The sequence below is a fragment of the Hemiscyllium ocellatum genome, chromosome 19 (genome assembly GCF_020745735.1).
Source record: "Hemiscyllium ocellatum isolate sHemOce1 chromosome 19, sHemOce1.pat.X.cur, whole genome shotgun sequence".
In the NCBI taxonomy this organism is placed as follows: Eukaryota; Metazoa; Chordata; class Chondrichthyes; order Orectolobiformes; family Hemiscylliidae; genus Hemiscyllium; species Hemiscyllium ocellatum.
In genome coordinates, this window is record NC_083419.1 from 31,309,811 (window position 1) to 31,329,000 (window position 19,190).

The 19,190-nt window shown below is 39.7% G+C and overlaps 1 protein-coding gene across 2 annotated transcripts in view; it reads left to right on the forward strand.

Annotated features, from left to right (window-relative positions):
- cttnbp2 (cortactin binding protein 2) overlaps window positions 1–15,281 on the forward strand; it is a 152,421-nt gene extending 137,140 nt beyond the window's left edge. For both annotated transcript variants that reach the window (XM_060839336.1, XM_060839337.1), the window contains 6 exons: window positions 6,855–7,057; window positions 8,504–8,686; window positions 9,486–9,549; window positions 10,550–10,679; window positions 12,524–12,631; window positions 14,567–15,281. In XM_060839336.1, the coding sequence (XP_060695319.1) occupies window positions 6,855–7,057; window positions 8,504–8,686; window positions 9,486–9,549; window positions 10,550–10,679; window positions 12,524–12,631; window positions 14,567–14,794 (916 nt within the window). In that variant the 3' untranslated portion in view covers window positions 14,795–15,281. The remainder of the gene's footprint in view (window positions 1–6,854; window positions 7,058–8,503; window positions 8,687–9,485; window positions 9,550–10,549; window positions 10,680–12,523; window positions 12,632–14,566) is intronic.
- Window positions 15,282–19,190: the final 3,909 nt, after the last annotated feature.

The following is a 19,190-nucleotide window of genomic DNA, read 5'->3' on the forward strand; positions in this document are numbered from 1 at the left end:
GTTAAGCAGTAAATTAGGAGTTGAATTTACCTTGTTTCCTTATTCAGGAATTTTGTACAGTTGCCTTTGTATGCAGAAAGCTTGTAGTGCCTGTCCATGTTTCATTATTAGTATTTACTGAGACTTTATTGCCATTTTTCCATGATACCTTCATTTGTCTTGGTGTCATTAGTATGTATGGAAATAAGCAAAAACTCAGAACACTATTTTCTTTTTTTTAAAGTTTGGCTGACAGTCCCTTTGCCCTGTGAATGGATGGCTGTCTCCTCACCAGTGCAGGTTACAAAGTCTTGAAGCTTGCTGTCCATCTTGTGGACAGACAGATATTGTTGGAAGGTTTCTCGGATGCTGCCTGACCTGTGCTTTTTCCAGCGCCACACATTTTGACTCTGACTCTCCAACATCTGCGGTCCTCACTTTCTCCTGGTTGCAGAAAGACTTTTGACAGGTTAGGAAAAGATGTGGCAGATGAAATACAGTATGGGAAAATGTGAGCCTATGTATTTTGGTTGGAAGAATGGAGGCACAGACTGCTTTCCCCTGATGAAGGGCTCTGGCCCAAAACGTCGAATTTCCTGTTCCGTGGATGCTGCCTAACCTGCTGTGCTTTAACCAGCAACACATTTTCAGCTGCTTTCTAAATGGGAAAGGCTTTGGAAATCTGAAGAGTAAAGAGACTTGTGAGCCCTAATTTAGCATTTGCCTAAGGTTATCATATAGGCTCAGTTGGCAGTTAGGGAGGCAAATGCAATGTTAGCATTCATTTTAAGAGGACTAGAATGTACTGCTGAGGCTGTAAAGAGTCTAGTCAGACTGCATTTGCAAAGTTGTGAGAAGGTTTGGGTAAAAAGTGAGGTCTGCAGATGCTGGAGATCAGAGCTGAAAATGTGTTGCTGGTTAAAGCACAGCAGGTCAGGCAGCATCCAAGGAACAGGAAATTCGACGTTGGCCCGAAATGTCGAATTTCCTGTTCCTTGGATGCTGCCTGACCTGCTGTGCTTTAACCAGCAACACATTGTCAGCAGGTTTGGGCCCCATATCTAAGGATGGATGTGCTGGCTTGGAGGAGGTCCACAGGAAATCTATAAGAATGTTCCTGGGGATTAAGTACGTTCTCATATGTGGAGCAGTTCAGGACTCTGTATTCAGATGGAGTTTAGAGGAATGAGGGGAGATCTTGAAGCTTATGGAATATTGAGAAGAGGCCTGGATAGAGTGGACGTTGAGAAGATGTTTCCTCTAGTAGGAGAGACTAATTCCTGACGACACGGCCTCGGAGTGAAGGTACACCCTTCTGATTAGGAGAAGTTTCTTCAGCCAGAGGGTGCTGAATCTGTGGAACTCATTGTTGCGGAAGACTGTGGAGACCAAAGCAGAGTGTATTTAGACTAGACGAGCAATTTTTTGTCATGTGTACTTTTAAATGATAAATACAGTGAAAAGCTTTGTGTAAGTCACCCATCACAGAGCCTACATCAATGAGGGGGGTCATTTATACATTATGAAACAAAAATAAAATTAAGACAGAGTTCATCACAGTTCAGTTAATTGCTCCTCGGCTCAGGGAAAGCTGATTCAGGAACAGTGGGATAACTTGATGCAATGGGAATGAGACCATCATGCCAGGTCACTGGAATACTGGGCCAGAAGCCTCCACCGAAGACGCCAGGCTGTGCTGAGACTGTCTGCTGGACCAATGGCATGCCTGGACGCCAAAGACGAAGAAGACATGCACAGGGGAACGAGACCTTCATGCTGGGACAAAATTGCCCTTCAGCTCCTTCTGGCACCTCGGCTTGGTCTGAGAGTCTGGGCCGGTGAAGTCAAACTGGGACCTGTTTCTCGCTCACTGGAAGACCCCAGGCTGGGGGTGGAGCTGTGTCTAGCTTGTCTTGGCATTGCTGACGCCGCTGCCTGACGCCTACTTCTTCACTCACCTCGCTCCATGCTTAGAAGAAAAATGCAAAAAAAATCAAAAGTAAACTGAAGGAAAAAAAACGCAAGCTGATGGGAGCAGATGAGCCCTGGGCTAAGCCCTGCCCCATCTTGAAAGAGAAACAAGCTACAGAGAGAGGCTCTTGACGATTAGAAGATCAAGGGAAATATGAAAAAGGCAGACCAGTGAGGTTAATAAACATGATCAGCCATGATCAAATGGTGAGGCAGACGTGATGGGCCAAATGGCCTAATTTTGCTTCTGTATCATATGGTCTTAGAACATAGAAAAGTACAGCACAGAACAGGCCCTTTGGCCCATGATGTGTTGAGGATTAATCCTAATGTAAAATAAAATAGCTTAACCTATGCACCCTCAATTCACTGCTATTCATGTGCATGTTCAACAGTCGCTTAAATGCCCCGAATGACTCTGCTTCCGCAACTACCGCTGGCAACTCATTCCATACATTCACCATTCTCTGCGTAAAGAACCTTCCTCTGATGCCCCCTCTATACCTTTCTCCTGGTATCTTAAAACTGTGACCCCTCATGCCCTGGGGAAAAGTCTCTGACTATTGACTCTATCCATCCCTCTCATTATCTTGTATACCTCGATCAGGTCACCTCTCCTCTTCCTCCTCCAGAGAGAAAAGTCCGAGCTTAATCAACCTCTCCTCATATGGAAAGCCCTTCAGTCGGCAGTATCCTGGTAAACCTCCTTTGCACCCTCTCCCAAAGCCTTTGGTTTTTTCCTATAGTAGGGAGACCAGAACTGGACACACAATTCCAAGTGTGGTCTCACCAGGGACTTGTAGGGCTGTAGATAAACCTCACAGCTGTTAAACTCGATCCCCTGTTAATGAAGGCCAGAACACCATATGCTTTCTTAACAACCCTATCCACTTGGGTGGCAACTTTGAGGGATCTAGGTACTTGAATGCCAAGATCCTTCTGTCCTCCACACTGCCAGGAATCCTGTCTTTAATCCTATATTCAGCATTTGAGTTCGACCTTCCAAAGTACATCGCTTCACATTTATCCAGGTTGAACTCTATCTGCCATTTCTCAGCCTAGCTCTGCATCCTGTCTGTGTCACCCTGCAGCCTGCAATAGCTCTCGATACTATCAATAGCACCTCCGACCGTTGTGTCATCGGCAAATTTACTAACCAACCCCTCGACCTCCTCATCCAAGTCATTTATAAAAACTACAAAGAGCAGAGGCCCAAAAACAGAGCCCTGCGGGACCCCACTCAACACTGACCTCCAGACAGAATACTTTCCATCTACATCCTCTCTCTGCCTTCTGTCAGCCAACTAGTTCTGAATCCAGATAGCCAAATCTCCCTGTATCCCATACTTCCTGACTTTATAAATGAGTCTACCATGGGGAACCTGAGCAAATGCCTTGCTGAAGTCCACATACACCACATCCACTGTTTGACTTTTGTCGACCTGTCTTATCACCTCCAAAGAACTCAATAAGATTTGTGAGGCATGACCTGCCCCTCTCAAAGCCATGCTGACTGCCTTTACTCACACTATGCTTTTCCAAATAGCCATAAATCCTATCCCTCGGAATTCTTTCCAAAACCTTGCTGACCATAGACGTAAGACTGACTGGAATTGCCAGGGATTTCCCTATTCCCCTTGAAAAGAGGAACAACATTCCTCACTCCCAATCCTGAGTGAGGAAGCAAAGATCTTCGCCAGTGGATTAGCAACCTCCTTTCTCGCTTCCTGGAGCAGTCTAGGATAAATCTGGTCTGGCCCTGGGGACTTAGCAATCTTAATGTTTGCTGAACTTTCCAGCACATCAACTTCATTAATCTTGGTCTGTTCAAGCCTGTATCCCAGCTCCTTAAAGTTCTCATTCACAACAAGGTCCCTTTCCTTAGTGAAAACGCTATGCTATCCCTGATTGGCCCTATCTTCTCCCTGATCATTCTCTTATTCCTCACATATGAGTAAAATACCTTTCGGTTCTCCCTAATCCTTTTTTTCAAACCTTTTGCGTGCCCCCTCCTGGCTCTCCTCAGTTCATTTCTAGGCTCCTTTCTAGCAAACCTGCAATCCTCTAAAGCTCTGCTAGTTCCTTGTTTCCTCCACTTTACGTAAGCTGCCGCCTTCCTTTTGATGAGAATCTCCTCTGTTCTTGTCATCCAAGGCTCCTCAATCTTACCCCTTCTTACCTGTCTCAGAAGAACAGATTCGTGCATCACTCACAACAATTGCTCCTGAAATAGTCTCCACATGTCTGCTGTGCCCTTTCTGTGGAACAATTGCTTCCAGTCTGTACTTCCCAACTCCTGTCTGATAGCATCATTATTTCCTTTTCCCCAATTAAATATCTTTCCTGGGTAACTGCTCCTTGCCCTTTCCAAGGCTATGGTGAATGTGAGACAGTTGTGATCCCTGTCACCAAAGTGTTCTCCCACCGTGAGATCTGACACCTGTCCTGGCTCATTGCCAAGCACCAAATCTAAAATGACCTCGTCTGTCTGTCCACATACTGAGTAAGGAAACCCTCCTGAATACACCTGACAAAAACTGCTCCATTCAAACCATCTGCACTAAGGAGGTTCCAGTCAATATTGGCAAAGTTGGAATCACCCATAACAACAACCCTGCTACATCTGCACTTTTCCAAAAATCTGCCAGCCTATGAGTTCTTCAATCTCTCGACTGCTATTAGGATGTCTGTAGAAAACCCCCAATGAGGTGGCTGTTCCTAACTTCCATCTATACTGACTCAGTAGACCAGCCTTCCTCAACAACCTTTGTTTCTGTAGCTGTGATGCACTCTCTGATTAACCATGCTACACTCCCTCCTCTTTTTCCACCCTCCCTGTTCTTTTTAAATGTCCTAAACCCTGAAACATCAAGCAACCATTCCTGTCCCTGTGAAACCCACGTCTCCATTATGGCCACAGCATCATAGCCCCAAGAACTGATCCGTGCTCTAAGTTTGTCACACTCATTTCTGACTCATTGCGTTAAAGCAGACATACTTTAAAAGATCCCTTTCTTTCATCGTGTGAGGAACCTTCCTGACAGATTCACTACATTCTGTCACTGCCCCATCTGCAACTGCCCCCCTCTCAGATATGTAGCTCTGATTCCCACTCCTCTGCCAAACTAGTTTACCCTCCAGTTCAGGTGCAACCCGTCCTTCGTGTACAGGTCCCACCTTCCCCAGAAGGTATCCCAATGGTCTACATATCTGAAGCCCTCCCTCCTGCACCAGCCTCGTAGCTGCACTCGCTGAGTGTTCCTCACTTCACTATCTCGTGGCACCGGTAGCAAACCCGAGGTCAGTACTCTACTCGTCCTGCTCTTCAGCTTCCAACCTAACTCTGTCGTCGCTTTTCAGATCCTCAATCCCTTTCCTGGATCTTTTGGTATCAATATTTTCCACAATTTCCAGCTGCTCACCCTCCCCCCTTCAGAATCCTGTAAACCCGATTGGTGACATCTCGCACCCTGGCACTGGGGAGGCAACATACCTTCCGGGAGTCCCGTTCCTGCCTACAAAATCTCCAATCAATCTGACTAATTATTGAGCCCCCCCCCCCTACTACTAGCGCTTTTCTATTCTACTGCCTTCCCTTCTGAGCTCCATGCCAGAGACCTGATAACTATGGCTTTCCCCTGGTAGGCTGTCCCCACCAGCAGTATCCAAAACAGCATACTTACTGCTGAGGAGAATGGCCACAGGGGATCCCTGTTCTGACCGTCAGTTCCCTTTCCTCCCCCTGACTGTAACCCAGCTGTCCTTATCCTGTGTCTGAGGAGTGACCACTTCCCTGTACATCCTATCAATTTCTCTCTCAGCCTCCCAGATGATCAGTAGTTCATCCAGCTCCAGTTCCCTAAATTAGTTTTTGAGGAGCTGGAGTTGGGTGCACTTCCCGCAGATGTGGTCGGCAGAGACATGCGAAGTGTCTCTCACCTGCCACGTTCTGCAGGAGGAACATGCAACTGTCCTAACATCCGTTTCCTGCTACTCTGAAAGCCTGCGCAGGACTGGAAAAAGGAAGCGAAGATAAGAAAAAAAAAATGAAAAAACCTGAAAACTTACTGAGTTCACAGACTCTAAATAAGATTAGAGGGGGTGGGTGGGAGGGAAGCCCCACGGTGTAGGGTCTCTGGCTTAGATCTCATCCACTTAAGAACTTCCCAGCAGCCCTTGTTTCTCTCTGCACTCTCTCCTCACTGCTGTCTTCAAAAAATGTTTTTTTAATCACCATCCCAGCAGTCCTCCGTTCCTCCCTCACACCCCTGTGTTCTTTTTTTCCCAGGTTAGAATAAGTGTGGGATAGGTTCTAGCACTTAATACAGCCAAAAACGCTGCTTTTATTAAATGTAGGCTGGCTTTAAGAAGTGCTGGATATGTTTAATATATGCTAGCATTTCACAATTTTTCACCTTCTCTTTAGTGACTGTTACTCATCAGTGTACTTGGCTCTAGGCCCAGGCTATAGTAATTTGAATTAGCAGACCGCATGTACTGTGTATCAGAAGCAAAGAGAATGGATAATCCAGTTTCACGACTCTCTAAAATTGTTGTAAATTCTTGTCCCAAGGAGTTCACCATTTAAGGTGCAGGAGGATTATACTTGGTAATTTTTGTAAAAATTTGTTCTTTTGAGGTGGGCACCCCTGGCATGGCTACATTTATTGGACCATTATAGTTATCCTTGAACTACTAGTAAAGCTGATGCTTACTCAATGGTATTGGGAAATTGTAGGATGGTGACCCAACAAAGATAAAGGAACAGTGATATGTCCACATTAGGATGGAGAGGGATTTGGAGGGGAACACAGAGGTGGTACTCTCACAATATTGTTGCTCTTCTATTTGTGTTTTTGTATGTGTTGTGGTACTTTGAAAGTTCACTTATCTTGAATTTGCAGATGGATGGCCAGCTTGTGGAATAGTGTCATTGCTCCCAGAGCAGAAGAAGCAATACTTTCCAGGGCCTCAGTGAAGAGACCTTCTCGACAAGGGCAACCTGTAAATAAGATCCTTAATCAGGGGCAACAGGCTGTAGTTAAGGCTGCTCTGAGCATCCTGCTGAATAAAGCTGTTCTGCATGGTTGCTCTCTTTCAAGGCAAGGTAAAGTGGAGAACAATAAATTGCATACAGTCTGACTATAGCATAATCCTATTTTTTTTGTAAGAACTTGGTTTAATTTCTTGCGTACAGTATGTAAATCAGGCTGAATTGTGAATCTGTTTTAGTATGAGATAATATTTGTTATAGAATTGTGAACCAGCAGTGATCTTTTAGATCTGAGATATTGAGCAAGTTGACTTGCACAGAATGTGCACTCAAAATACAAAGCAAGCTGCTCCCTGTCATTGTTCCTGCTTTTCCCTCACAGCCTCCAAATCCTTGAGCATCAAGTCCTCATGTAAAGTTATAGCACATTCATGAAAATTGAGACCTGAAAGGAAACATAGGTTCCTATAGGAATCGTTCTAGAAAATAAAGCGTAACACCCTTTAAGTTGAAATACTTATATTGCTAAATTCTTACAGTGCAAAATGAAGTGACTTTATATTTTAAATTTTTAAAGAGAAAAGTGTAATGTTTGCCTACAGTGCTTCCTGTTGGCAACTTTGCAAACCTCAACACCAAGGCAAAATCTGAACCAAGTTTAAAACTGCTTTCCAGATAGAATTTGTCAAATGTCATGACCCACATTCCTTTTATGTGTGACCTGTAATAGGTAGGAAGTCACGGACCCTACTGGTGTCCTAGATGACTACTGCTTTTAACCAACAGCTGTGGACACTGGCACATCCATGAGGCTGAGAGTTACATGGGTAGCACGATTAGAGAGGTGGTCATAGCTCAGCTTCAGGGCTTGGAGGCAGAATGGGACTGGATGACAGGCAGGTAGTGCAGGAGTCCCCTGCCGTCCTGCTCACGTATCCATTTTCTGTTTCGGAAACTGAGTAGGGGATTGCCTCAAGGACGTCTAGTCATGTTTGGGGCACCATGTACAGCTAAACTGTACAGGAGGAGAGGAAGAAGAAAGAGTCAGTTACATGATACGGAATTCCTTAGGGGTACAGACAGCATCAAACATTTCTCTGGCTGTAAATATGACTTCAGGATAATATGCTGCCTCCCTGGACAAGGTTATGGATGTCACAGAGTGGCTGCAAGGTATTCTTTGTGGAGAGCGCGAACAGCCTCATTTACTGAGTGATACAATGTTTCTTATGTTCAAGCAATACCAATTACAAAAATGCCCAGAGAGTTAGATCAGGTTGTTGCTCATATATCCCTTGTGTTTATAAAAACCAAGAAAAGCTTACCTCCCTTTCTTAGCTAGGAAATTATCAGTGCTATTCGGAATACCTGAACAGTGAGAAGAAATAAAACACGCTTTTGAAATGATTTAAGTGTAATCGCAATTAAGTAAATTTTTTTTTAAAAGACATACAGAAATGATAAATCTTTTTACACAGTCACCAGGCATTGTATTAATTGTTCAGATATGTTATTTGTCTGAACAAATTGAATCTATTAATTGAGAATATTTCATTCCAGAGTTTGAACAATATGCACCAGAATTCCAAGGATGGAGTTTTCCTTTAACAATGATATCCAATTACAAAGCCAGCAAGAAGAAAATAGATAGCAATGCATGGCGAAAAGTGAGCACTGGCCCCCGTAAGAAGTCTATCCATTCAGTGTCTCCATCTTGGAGCAAATTTGATGGGCAAAGAGAGGGTAAGGTGCAATACAGTACAATTGACAATAAAAATTCAAGCAGAATTAAATTGAAATTAATCAAAACCATGGCCTTAGAATCTCTGGTTCTTCGTGGTGTACATGTTACTACTTACTTTTTAGAAGCCAAAGCAAAACATATATTTGCTATAGGAAACCATGCAAAATCAAGCATGGAACTTAAATATGGTCCTTTGGTTGAAGTGTTAACCCAGGACCACATTTGGCTCCTGAAATGATTGTAAAAAAGGCAATGACTCTGCTTGAAAAGGAGCATGAAGTTCTGTTGATGTCCTGACTTACATTCATAAGTTATTCGAAGTAACCAAAGCCAATGGCTCTGAACCTTCCTTTATTTACCATTGTAGAGTTTTCGAAAGTGCTTAAGTGTGAATTGTTTTGATTCCTTTTTAATACCTTCCAATTCCTTAAGTTCTTTACACATTTCCAAACTGTCAAATGCTTTATTTCAGCTTTGCAGCTGTATTTAAATTGTCCTTAACTTTTCAATGCTGTGAGTCTTTTGTTTAGAAGTTAACTGATTCACAGTATTTGTTAAATACAATGTCTGTGACAAATGGTAACAATTACTACATTCATGGTGTTGGAAATCAAGAAAGCCTATGTGTGTGCAGTAATTGTCAGATAAGGTAGCTAAAGTGTTTTTGATATCTAAAATATTTGCACTATCTAGAAAAGAATTGCATTTATGAACTCCAAGGCAAAAATGGAAAAATGACGAAACTGTACTCTGCCTCTAATATGCAGTATGTATACTATATTTTTCTCCTCTGAGTAGGTATTCAGCTAATGCCAGAATTGCCGAAAAGCTTCAACAAGTTGAATACGCAGGTGAAATTGCAGTAAGTTTCTAACAGTGAAAATATTGACTAACACTCAACAAAATTCTGCTCTCGTCTGTTGCAATGAAACAGTTATACAATTTAGTTTTTTTTCTATTTTTAGACATTCCATTAGCATTTTATGGCTGAATTTTTGGTGAACATCAAAATTCAAATATCATGTCGTAATTTTCTAATTTCCAGAATTGCTGATTAATGTTAATTTTAAGCATCTTTATTCTATTTTTGCGTGTCAGTTTTGTAAATAGTAGCTATAATAAATGCTGAATGGATAAAATAAATTATCTCTCAGTGCAGTGCTGCAGTTAGAGCACCCCATAGATTAAAACATAAATAAGATGCTTGGTGAATAACTGTTTCAGTCATGCTTTTGTTTTGAATGGAAATAGTAAGTGTCTTTTTGAAGTCACAAGTAACTTATTTTGTCAGTCTCATCTTTGAAGTTCTACAATAATTCTGTGCTCAATAATATGCTGAATAATTATAGTTATTATCTATTTTATAATCAAAGGTTGGGCTTGGAGTGGTGAGAATGCTATTTGATGTAATTTGAGGAGATGAACTTTAACTAAAAGGCTGTATTGTTGAAGTAGTGAAGAGGGACCCCAGTGTTCTCATGCATAGCAGAGTTAACATTTGTTTGTTGAGGTTTGACACTGACTGTTGCCAGGGAGAAGGGCAGCTTCATTTATTTTTGAGCAAAAGGTGTAAATTTATTTCACCAGATTTATTTATTTTACCTGAAATAAATGTGGACAGTTAGTGATTGGCAATAAATGTTGGTCTGGCCAGTGATGCGCACATGCCAAAAATGAATAAAAAAACTTTGCTTTCTTTCATAACTGACCAGCAATATTCATGCGATTCATTTATGGTTGTAAATTTAAGATAATTGGAGTGATTTTTCAAAGTAAAATGAGCATGCAAATTAAGAACTGAAGTAGGCATTTTTAATGAAAATTTTCAACTTTCAAAGTAACTTTTTTTTTAAACAATCAAGTTCACTTGAGAGTGGTCCACTGAAGACTGCAGATCTAGAACAAGGGTTGGCTCTATACGATGAAGATGTTGACATAATTGAGGAGCTCCAGAGTATGTGCTTAAGCAAGTCTGAGTCTGATATAAGCAAGGTGAGTGAATTGTTTAAATAGACTGCATGATAATGGTCTTATTGGTAACCTGTTTGATTTGACCACATAGCGTCAACTGTAACAAAGGAATTGAATGAATCAGACTTTAGTCGTCTTGTCTGAGTTCATAATACTTGCACTTCTCAGACAGGGTGATTTGGATTTCAGACCTGGTTTAAAATCTTTAATGCATCAATCTATCCAACGCAGCAATGAATGTGTCTTGCACTGTTTTGAGGTGCTATCTCCTGTGTGATAGGTTAAAACTGGTCCCCTGTTTGCCATTTCAGCTGACAAAAGATTAGAGGGATGCAGGAACATACAGACTGGAGGTATAAGTATACAAATCTTTGAAGGTGGCAGTACAAGTTGAGAAGGCTGTTAAAAAGGCATAATAGATTATTGATTATTCTGAGGTATGAGAGTAGAAAAGGAAGGCAATTACGTAAAGACTTCATAGTACACAATTGGGCCTCAGCTAGAATATTCTGTACATTGCTGGCAATCAGATTTTAGGAAGAATATCAAAGTTTTATCGGGTTTATCAGAGATTTACTAATATGGTGTTAATGATGAGTGACTGTAGTTATCTGACAAGAGTGAAGAAGCAGTGGTTGTTTTCCATAGACCAAGCAAGTTCAGAGGAGACTGAATACAAGCGTTCACAATCATGAGTGGTTTCAATTGGATAAATCAGGAAAAACTGATTTCAGTGGCAGTATATCTGTATGCAGGGGACAAAGATTTAAGATGATTAGCAAAAGAACTAGGGGATACATGAAATATTTTTTAGACAGCATGTTCTTCATGTATGAAATACTGTGCCTGAAAGAGTGATGGAAGCTGATTCCATGAGAACTTGCAAAAGAGTGGATAAATACTCGGGGAGGGGAAATACTGGATAATGTGGAAAAAGTGGTGAAATAAGACTATTTGAATAGACTTAACTAAGAGCTTACATTGGCATAGCATGCCACATGGTTCGTTGCTGCTTTATAATTTCTTGAATCCATTCAAATAGCAGATAATATTCTCCTAATCTTGGCAACAGAGTCCCTTTTTTAACCACCGGTACCAAAAACATTATTTAACTGATTTGGAGATGCTGGTGTTGGACTGGGGTGTACAAAGTTAAAAATCACACAACACCAGGTTATAGTCCAACAGGTTTAATTGGAAGCACACTAGCTTTCGGAGCGTCACCTGATGAAGGAGCGACCTGGTGTTGTGTGATTTTTAACATTATTTAACTGGTCATTCATCTCAGTTGGTGTTTGCAAGTTCTTGCCATGTACAAATTGGGACATTCTGGGGATATGATGATATAAATACATCTGCCTTGCTTGTTGATTTTCTTTTTTTCCACTGAGAAGCTAGGCAAAGTTGGTCTGCTACACAAGTGTTGGCTGCTTAAATTTTAATATATATTCGCTTTCATATAACTGCTTTTGGTTCATCTAAATACATTAATCAATTTAAATAGTTACAGTGAGTATTTCATGTACTTTTTGGAAGGAAGGTGTTCTCAAACTACTTTTTAGGTTATAGATGAACATTTTGTGACCATAATGCAAAGTAAATTTTGATTTTTTGACTAAGCAGAATGTTCAAGTTGATAAGTGCAATAATTGAAGCCTCCTTAAGAAGAATTGGAAAAACTTTCTATTGAGCATTGATTATTTAAATAATTTCCTGCCACAATTTACTCTAATTTATCAAGAAAATGTTTCACAAGTTCTCTGAATTGACTGCAATTTTCATTTCATAAGATTGAAAGTCATATGTTGAAGTGAATATTTGCAATTACTGTAAATTTTAAGATTGATATCTTCTCCATATCACAGATCGATGTATCAAAAGATCTTTCCTTTCTGATACCTAATTCTCAGCGTGATCAGTCATCCCTGAAGATGCTGAAAAATCATCATCCTGCTGAGTTACCAGTACCAAAGGTTGGAGCTTGAAGTTTTTGCTTTGCACTGTTTTGGGAGGTGTTTGATGCATATTCCCCTAATAGAAATTCAGTAGAAAGTAATTCCCCAAGTGACAAATTGAGCCTTTTGTTTGATCTTTGCAATTAGGTTGTAAAATAGACTGTGACTTGCAGTTATGAAGTGCAGACTTTGTGTTGTATTCAACTGTTGTTTTACAAAGTATTCACCCCATTGCAGAAGTGCTTTGTAATAACTTCCTAATCTTGACTGGTCCATGTGGGATGGCTTGCAGGAGACTTAGTTGCTCCATAGGACAACAGGACAATGAAAGCTGCATAACACTTTGTGCACCTCCTAGTGGTGAAAAATGGAAAATCACTAGTGGAAACTTGGTAGTTAATGAAAGCTGCACATTGAGCTGGGAGTGCTGAGGAAATTGAAAGTCATAATATCTCCTGTTGTAAAAAAAAAGTTCTTGCGCCATTTGTTTTTAATCTTAAGACTTCAAAGCATCTTTACAAAGTATTTTTGTTTGTGACCCTGATCCCTAAACCATCCCTAATTGTCTTTATAATAAACAGCTTGCCTCGGCAATTTCAAACAGCAGTTTAGTGCACATGTCATGTGTCAGGCAGATAGCAGATTTAATTCCCCAAAGGGAATTGATAACTGACAATTTCTACAGCATTGACTTGGTCACCACTAGGCCAGTTTATGCAACCACCTGCTATGGTCCCCAGAATATTAGTTCTAAAGAAGGTTCACTGGACTCGAAACATTAATTTTGTTTTCCCTCCGCAGATACTGCTGGGTTTCTGCAGTAGTTTCTGCTATTGGTTCGTAAAGTGTTAATCTGGGGTTCCAGCTTGCTCGCCCAATGACATTACCACTATGCCACTACCTGCCCTAATTACTAGGCTATTTAACTATATTGTTAAATGAAAAAGCCAAGAGAATGTTCTGTACTTTGGAGTTATTATACCAAGTGTATATCTTTTTCCAACAATTTATTATTCTTTGGAATTTCTAGCAGACATTTAAACACCAGAATTACAAGTTTCAGTATTTCAGTTTGATTTGTGTAATGACTTTAATTTTCATCAGAGAGAAACAAACTTAGCTTAATTCACTGAGAATAAATCTTCATAATTGTCAATTATAAAGGTGTACTGGCTAATGGCAGTGGTGATCTTCAGTATTTGTCAATGCAGAAACTGAAAATTTTAGAAGCATGTAGATCAGGCAACATTTGTGGATAGAACTGGTTTGGAATTAGGACCCTTCTTCAAACCTGATTTGATTTTAAGTCTGCTATTTTATTAAAAATGTGAGAAAGCTGATGGAGAGCAAAAACTATAAAATGCTGTGTATATTTTATCTTCAGCAGCAACAGTTGGGCATTATTGTTTGTGAATCCATAACTTGCATATTTTAAAAAAAAAACTGCTTTTCATTTGAAATGCATTACTTGTGCAGCTAAAGTATTTTCTCATTTTATTAGACATCCTACAATGTAAAAGTTCTGTGAGAATTTTGATGATTGTTAGCACATGGATGTAGTGTTTCTGCAGCTTCAACCCTTGGCTGTTACCAATAAGTTAACACAAGTCATCATTGTCTGTCATGCATTTGCCCATTCTTCTCATGGTATTATAGCACTTGGAACAAGATCAGAATATTTGCAGTTTTATTCGACCACATCATTCCACCCTTTCAGAGACCACCTCCCACTCCACTGCACCAGCCTATCATCACTGAAGTTGTAAAAACAGAAATTTACTTGATTGAACAAATTGTTTGATAAATAATGTGAAAATTTATACCCATGACAATTCAGCAATTATTTTCCAGATAAAGATGTAGACAATAAATAATATGACTGTGCATTATTGTTTGAGATGCATAGTAAAGTTATTTTATTCCAAATATATTTATAACCTTTTGGTTTTATAGGTTTTGGACTGTCCTGTACAAAATGGCACACCCATGTCAAGTAGCAGCACTAAAAGAATGAGCAGATCAGGCATCTCAAGAATGAAATCGCATCTGCCTGTACTTCTGAATAACACAGACCGTATTCACCGCAGCAACAGTAATACAAGGCATTCAGAATCCAATATCAACACAACGAAGGAGGTTTGGAACCTCTGCAAAACTTTACAAGAAACCAATAAAAAATAATTCTGTTTGAAGCCTTTTTTTTATATAAAGTCTTCAATTTAACAAAATATGTATGAACCACAGATCTGTAATATATTAAACAAAATGTAAAAATTCTCCTTTTATTGTTAAATGTTTATTTGGGGACCACACTTTCTGTATATTGAATGTTGTTGGTGCTATGACAGAGCACTAGTTTTTAGTTGTTGCCTTTCTGTTTTATTGAATACTTGGATTATGTACCTATAGATGGCTTTTTTTTTTGCCAAGCGAAGAAAGAGAATTTATACAAAAAGCAAATGGTTTGTTGCACATATAAGCATTTGCAATTGTTGTTAATATGTTGTTGTTATTCAGGGTTTTTCCACAGAAGTATATATATTATGAAGTGAGCAGAACTATGTGGTACATAGTTTGTATCCATGGCATGATATGTACAGTATCTGCAAATGTATTTACAATTTTAATATAAAAAACCTTTTCATTGGATGTTATTCAGTGAATAGAATGTGGCAATAAATGTCAATGAAATGCTGATTTTTTTTTTCCTTCAAAACAAGAAGCCATATTAAATGTTTTAATGAAATTCTGTGTGTATTTTTCAAAAAATGTCATATGCATGATTAGTCATAAATCTGCAGTTGCACTTAGTGCATGTCTGGATAAAGATCATAGTTGATATGGAATTTCTCTTTACAAAATCTTATACTTATTTTTAAAATAGATGCAAGGAATTTGCTAAAGTTAAGTTATGAAAAGAAATAGATGAAAGAATTAGCATGCTTTTAAAAATGCTTTCTTGCTTTACTTGCCATAAAAATTAGAGTTACAAATGATGAGTAATCTGAGTGTTCATTTTGAACTCAATCTTTGATAAGAATTTGATTCTGCTGTATATATTGACTGAATTTCATTTGTGCTCTGTCATGGTTTTCTTTGTAGAAAATGACCCAGAACTATATTTTGTGCTTTAGAATCCAAGGGTCCACAGCAACTGGGGATACATTAAAGTAAAAATATTTTTGATGTGATGATGGGCCACAATTTGCTGTACGAGTGGATCAAATTGTCTGGTGAAAACTACCCTCCTCTGCCTGGCTTAGTGCATCCTCACTTTTTAAACAACTTCACCTTTGACCTGAAGAAAATGAGATGAGTTAGAAGTGTGGTTATGGGTACCAACATGGGCCTGCTGTTTGGTGGAGTGTGTGGAACACTCCTTGTTACAGTCCTACTCTGCCCCCACCCACCCACCCACCCACTACTTTGTCTGGTACATCAATGATATGAATGCTGCTTCTTCCTTCCCTTGTCAAGAATTGGAAAAAATTGAATTTTGCTTCTAATTTCCACCCTGCCCTCGCCCTCACCTTCACCTGGCCCATTTCCAACCTTCCCTTCCTTTCCAATGTTATCATAGAAGGTGTAACATCTGCCCATTTACCTCCTCACCATCAAAGGCACAGCTTCTGACTTTTGCAACCTGTACTTGATGCAATCTAGGCTACTGTATTTGCAGTTCATAATGTGGTTTTTTTCCTCACTGGGGAGACAAAATGCAGGCCAGGTGACCACTTTGTAGAACACCTGTCGTCTGTCCACAAAAATGATCCTGAGTTTCTAATTGCCTGCCACTTCAGCACATCAGAGTGTTCCCGGGCCAACATTTTTGTCTCACACGTGCTGCAATGATCCAGTGAGCTTCAGTGTAAGCTCAAAGAACAATATCACATTTTCCACTTGGGGACCCTGCAGCTTCTGGGACTCAGCATCAAGTTCAAGAACTTTAGAGCCTGATTACATCCTTCCACGTTATTTGTTCTACCCAGTCTGCATCTTTACCCATTATTATTGGAGACTCAGTAGTGAGAGAGCAGACAAACATTTCTATGGCTGCAGTTGTGACACAAAGATGATGTATTGCCTCCCAGGTGATCATGTCAAGGATGTCCTTTATATATGTCTGGATATCAGTACCTACATTGGTATTAATTATAATGATAGAAAGTGGGGTAAAATCTTGAAAATAGATTCCAGGGAGCTACAAATTTAAAATGTCAGGCCTCCGAGCTGGCAATCTCTTAATTCCTTCCAGCACTGCATGTTTGTGAGCAGAGAAATGGGATGATGTTGTAGGTGAACATGTAGCTGGAACAATAGGTGGGAGGGAGAACAATAGGTGGGAGGGAGAACTTTAGATTGCTGGGGAAGTCTAATTGTTTTCTTTGGACCAGTAGAAAATACACAAAACCTTGTGTACAAGCCAAGTTGTTTGTCAGTGGTCTGGGACCTGTGTCTTCTCAAGAACGTTTGCTTGCTTATGCTGTTTGGGAGATTTAAAACCAGCCTGGCAGGTAAACGGAATCTGAGCGTAGGAGAAAAAAATAACTAAGTGAATGTGGAATGTCAAGGAAACAAAATTTAGAAATCAAGCAACAAAGATATTCTTCAATGATATTTGGTACAAATTTCAACACGTCTCGTGAATAAATAAGACATTGGAATTCAATGCTATCACTTAGGAGCAGAAATGAGATATTGAGCCTGTACACCACTCAATGCGATCGCAACTGACCTGATTGGTCCATATGTTCACTTGATCTGATAACCTGGCACTACTTGCGAATTGATCTCTAAAATGTTGAAAGACTAATGCGTTTTTATGACGGAGTTCCAAAGATGCAGGACTCTCTGAAGGATTTCAGAAAAGAATTCTCCTCTGAGATGGTTAACTATCATTTTTAATATGACCTCAAGAAATATTCTGACCACAGGAAGCATCACCCTGTGAAAACCCTCAGGATGTTTTCTGTTTCCTGTTACCTCTTGCTCTGCTTGCCTGCAACGGATATAAGCTTAACCCATTCCAATCTCATTATGCAACAATCCATCCATTCCAGAAATTAGATTATTAAACATTCTCTGACTGTTTCCAACACATTAAATTCCTAAATAAGGAGGCCAGTATATTCCAGATGTATTTTCAGCAGTGCCCTATATAACTGATGCATAACATGCCTAGTTTTGAATTTAGTTCCCTTCATAATAAATGATAATCTGAGCATTCCTAATTATTTGCTCTTATCTAATTCTTTTGTAGCTTCATATCCTCTTCACTGCTTACTTTCCTATTTTGTCACATCAAATTTCATTTGATCCTTTTATCTCAGTCATTTATCCAAATTATAAAAAAATCTAGTTGGATCATAGCCATTACTAAAACAAAGTCTTAAAGAAACTTGGGAATGGCGGCTCAGCATTCTTGGATATAGGATTTTCCAATGGTGTACAGCAGGATTAAAAACAATGATCACTATATTGAGAAGCTATTATAGCGGGGACAGATGAAGTGCAGAAAGGAATGTAAAATCAGTTCATATTGTTTCAATGTGGAGGAATAATGGTGGGTAATTATTATGGTAGTAAATTAGAGCCACAAATAGGGAAATAGAAATGAAAACAATTCCCCAAAATTGTAGAGTAGAGAAATTTTATGCCTACTATTAGTGACTTCAATACCTGAATAACTGGAATAAATTCACTATAACAAGTATCAAGATTATGGAATTCTTAAAATATGCTCAGGATCATGGTTTTAACTAGTATATATGAAACCTAATAAGAAAAGAGAGAGGTGCATGTTTCTTTGTATATCCAGTATCAATCTTCCCTAACTATCATGTCAAAACTTTGCTTTTAGCACACTTCAGAAAATTGAGCACAAAATCTTGGCTGACCCTCCAGTAATGAGGGAATAAGCCATTGTCTGGGGAGTGCTGTCTTTCATTGTGACGTTAATGTGAGACAGATCTGTTGTTCTAGGTGAATATAAAAGACCTTGTCACAGTATTTTCAAGAATAGCAGAGGAATTGTCCTGGACTCCTAGACAACGTTTCTCTCAAATCGACATCACTGAAAAAGATTATCTAGTCATGAGTAAATAGAAATGCGCATTCTGTTGAAGCTTACATATACTGGAAACTGTGTATATTATTAAACAGGGCCATGTTGTTTGGTAAATAGAAATGTGCACGTATTACCACTTTCAAGTTAATAACACTGTTAGTTCACGAGGACTGCCTGCAACTGAATTAGAATGGGACCAACATCCTTGTAGGAGGGTCTGCTGGTGCTGTTGGGAGGAGTTTAAACTAGTTCAGCAGGGCCAAGGTTCATGGTGCATTAGTTAAATAGCAACATGGCATAACTGAGAAATGAAATCAAGACAGGGCAAGTTCAACCATGTAGTGTCTGGAGGGAGGTGAGGCTGGATGATCTCTAATGACAGGAATATTAGAGGTTAAACAGATGAATTAAGGGTATGGATTGGCACATGGTACTGTGATGATGTTGCCATTACAGAGACATGGCTAAGGGAGGGGCAAGACTGGAACTTAACATTCCAGAGTAAAGGAT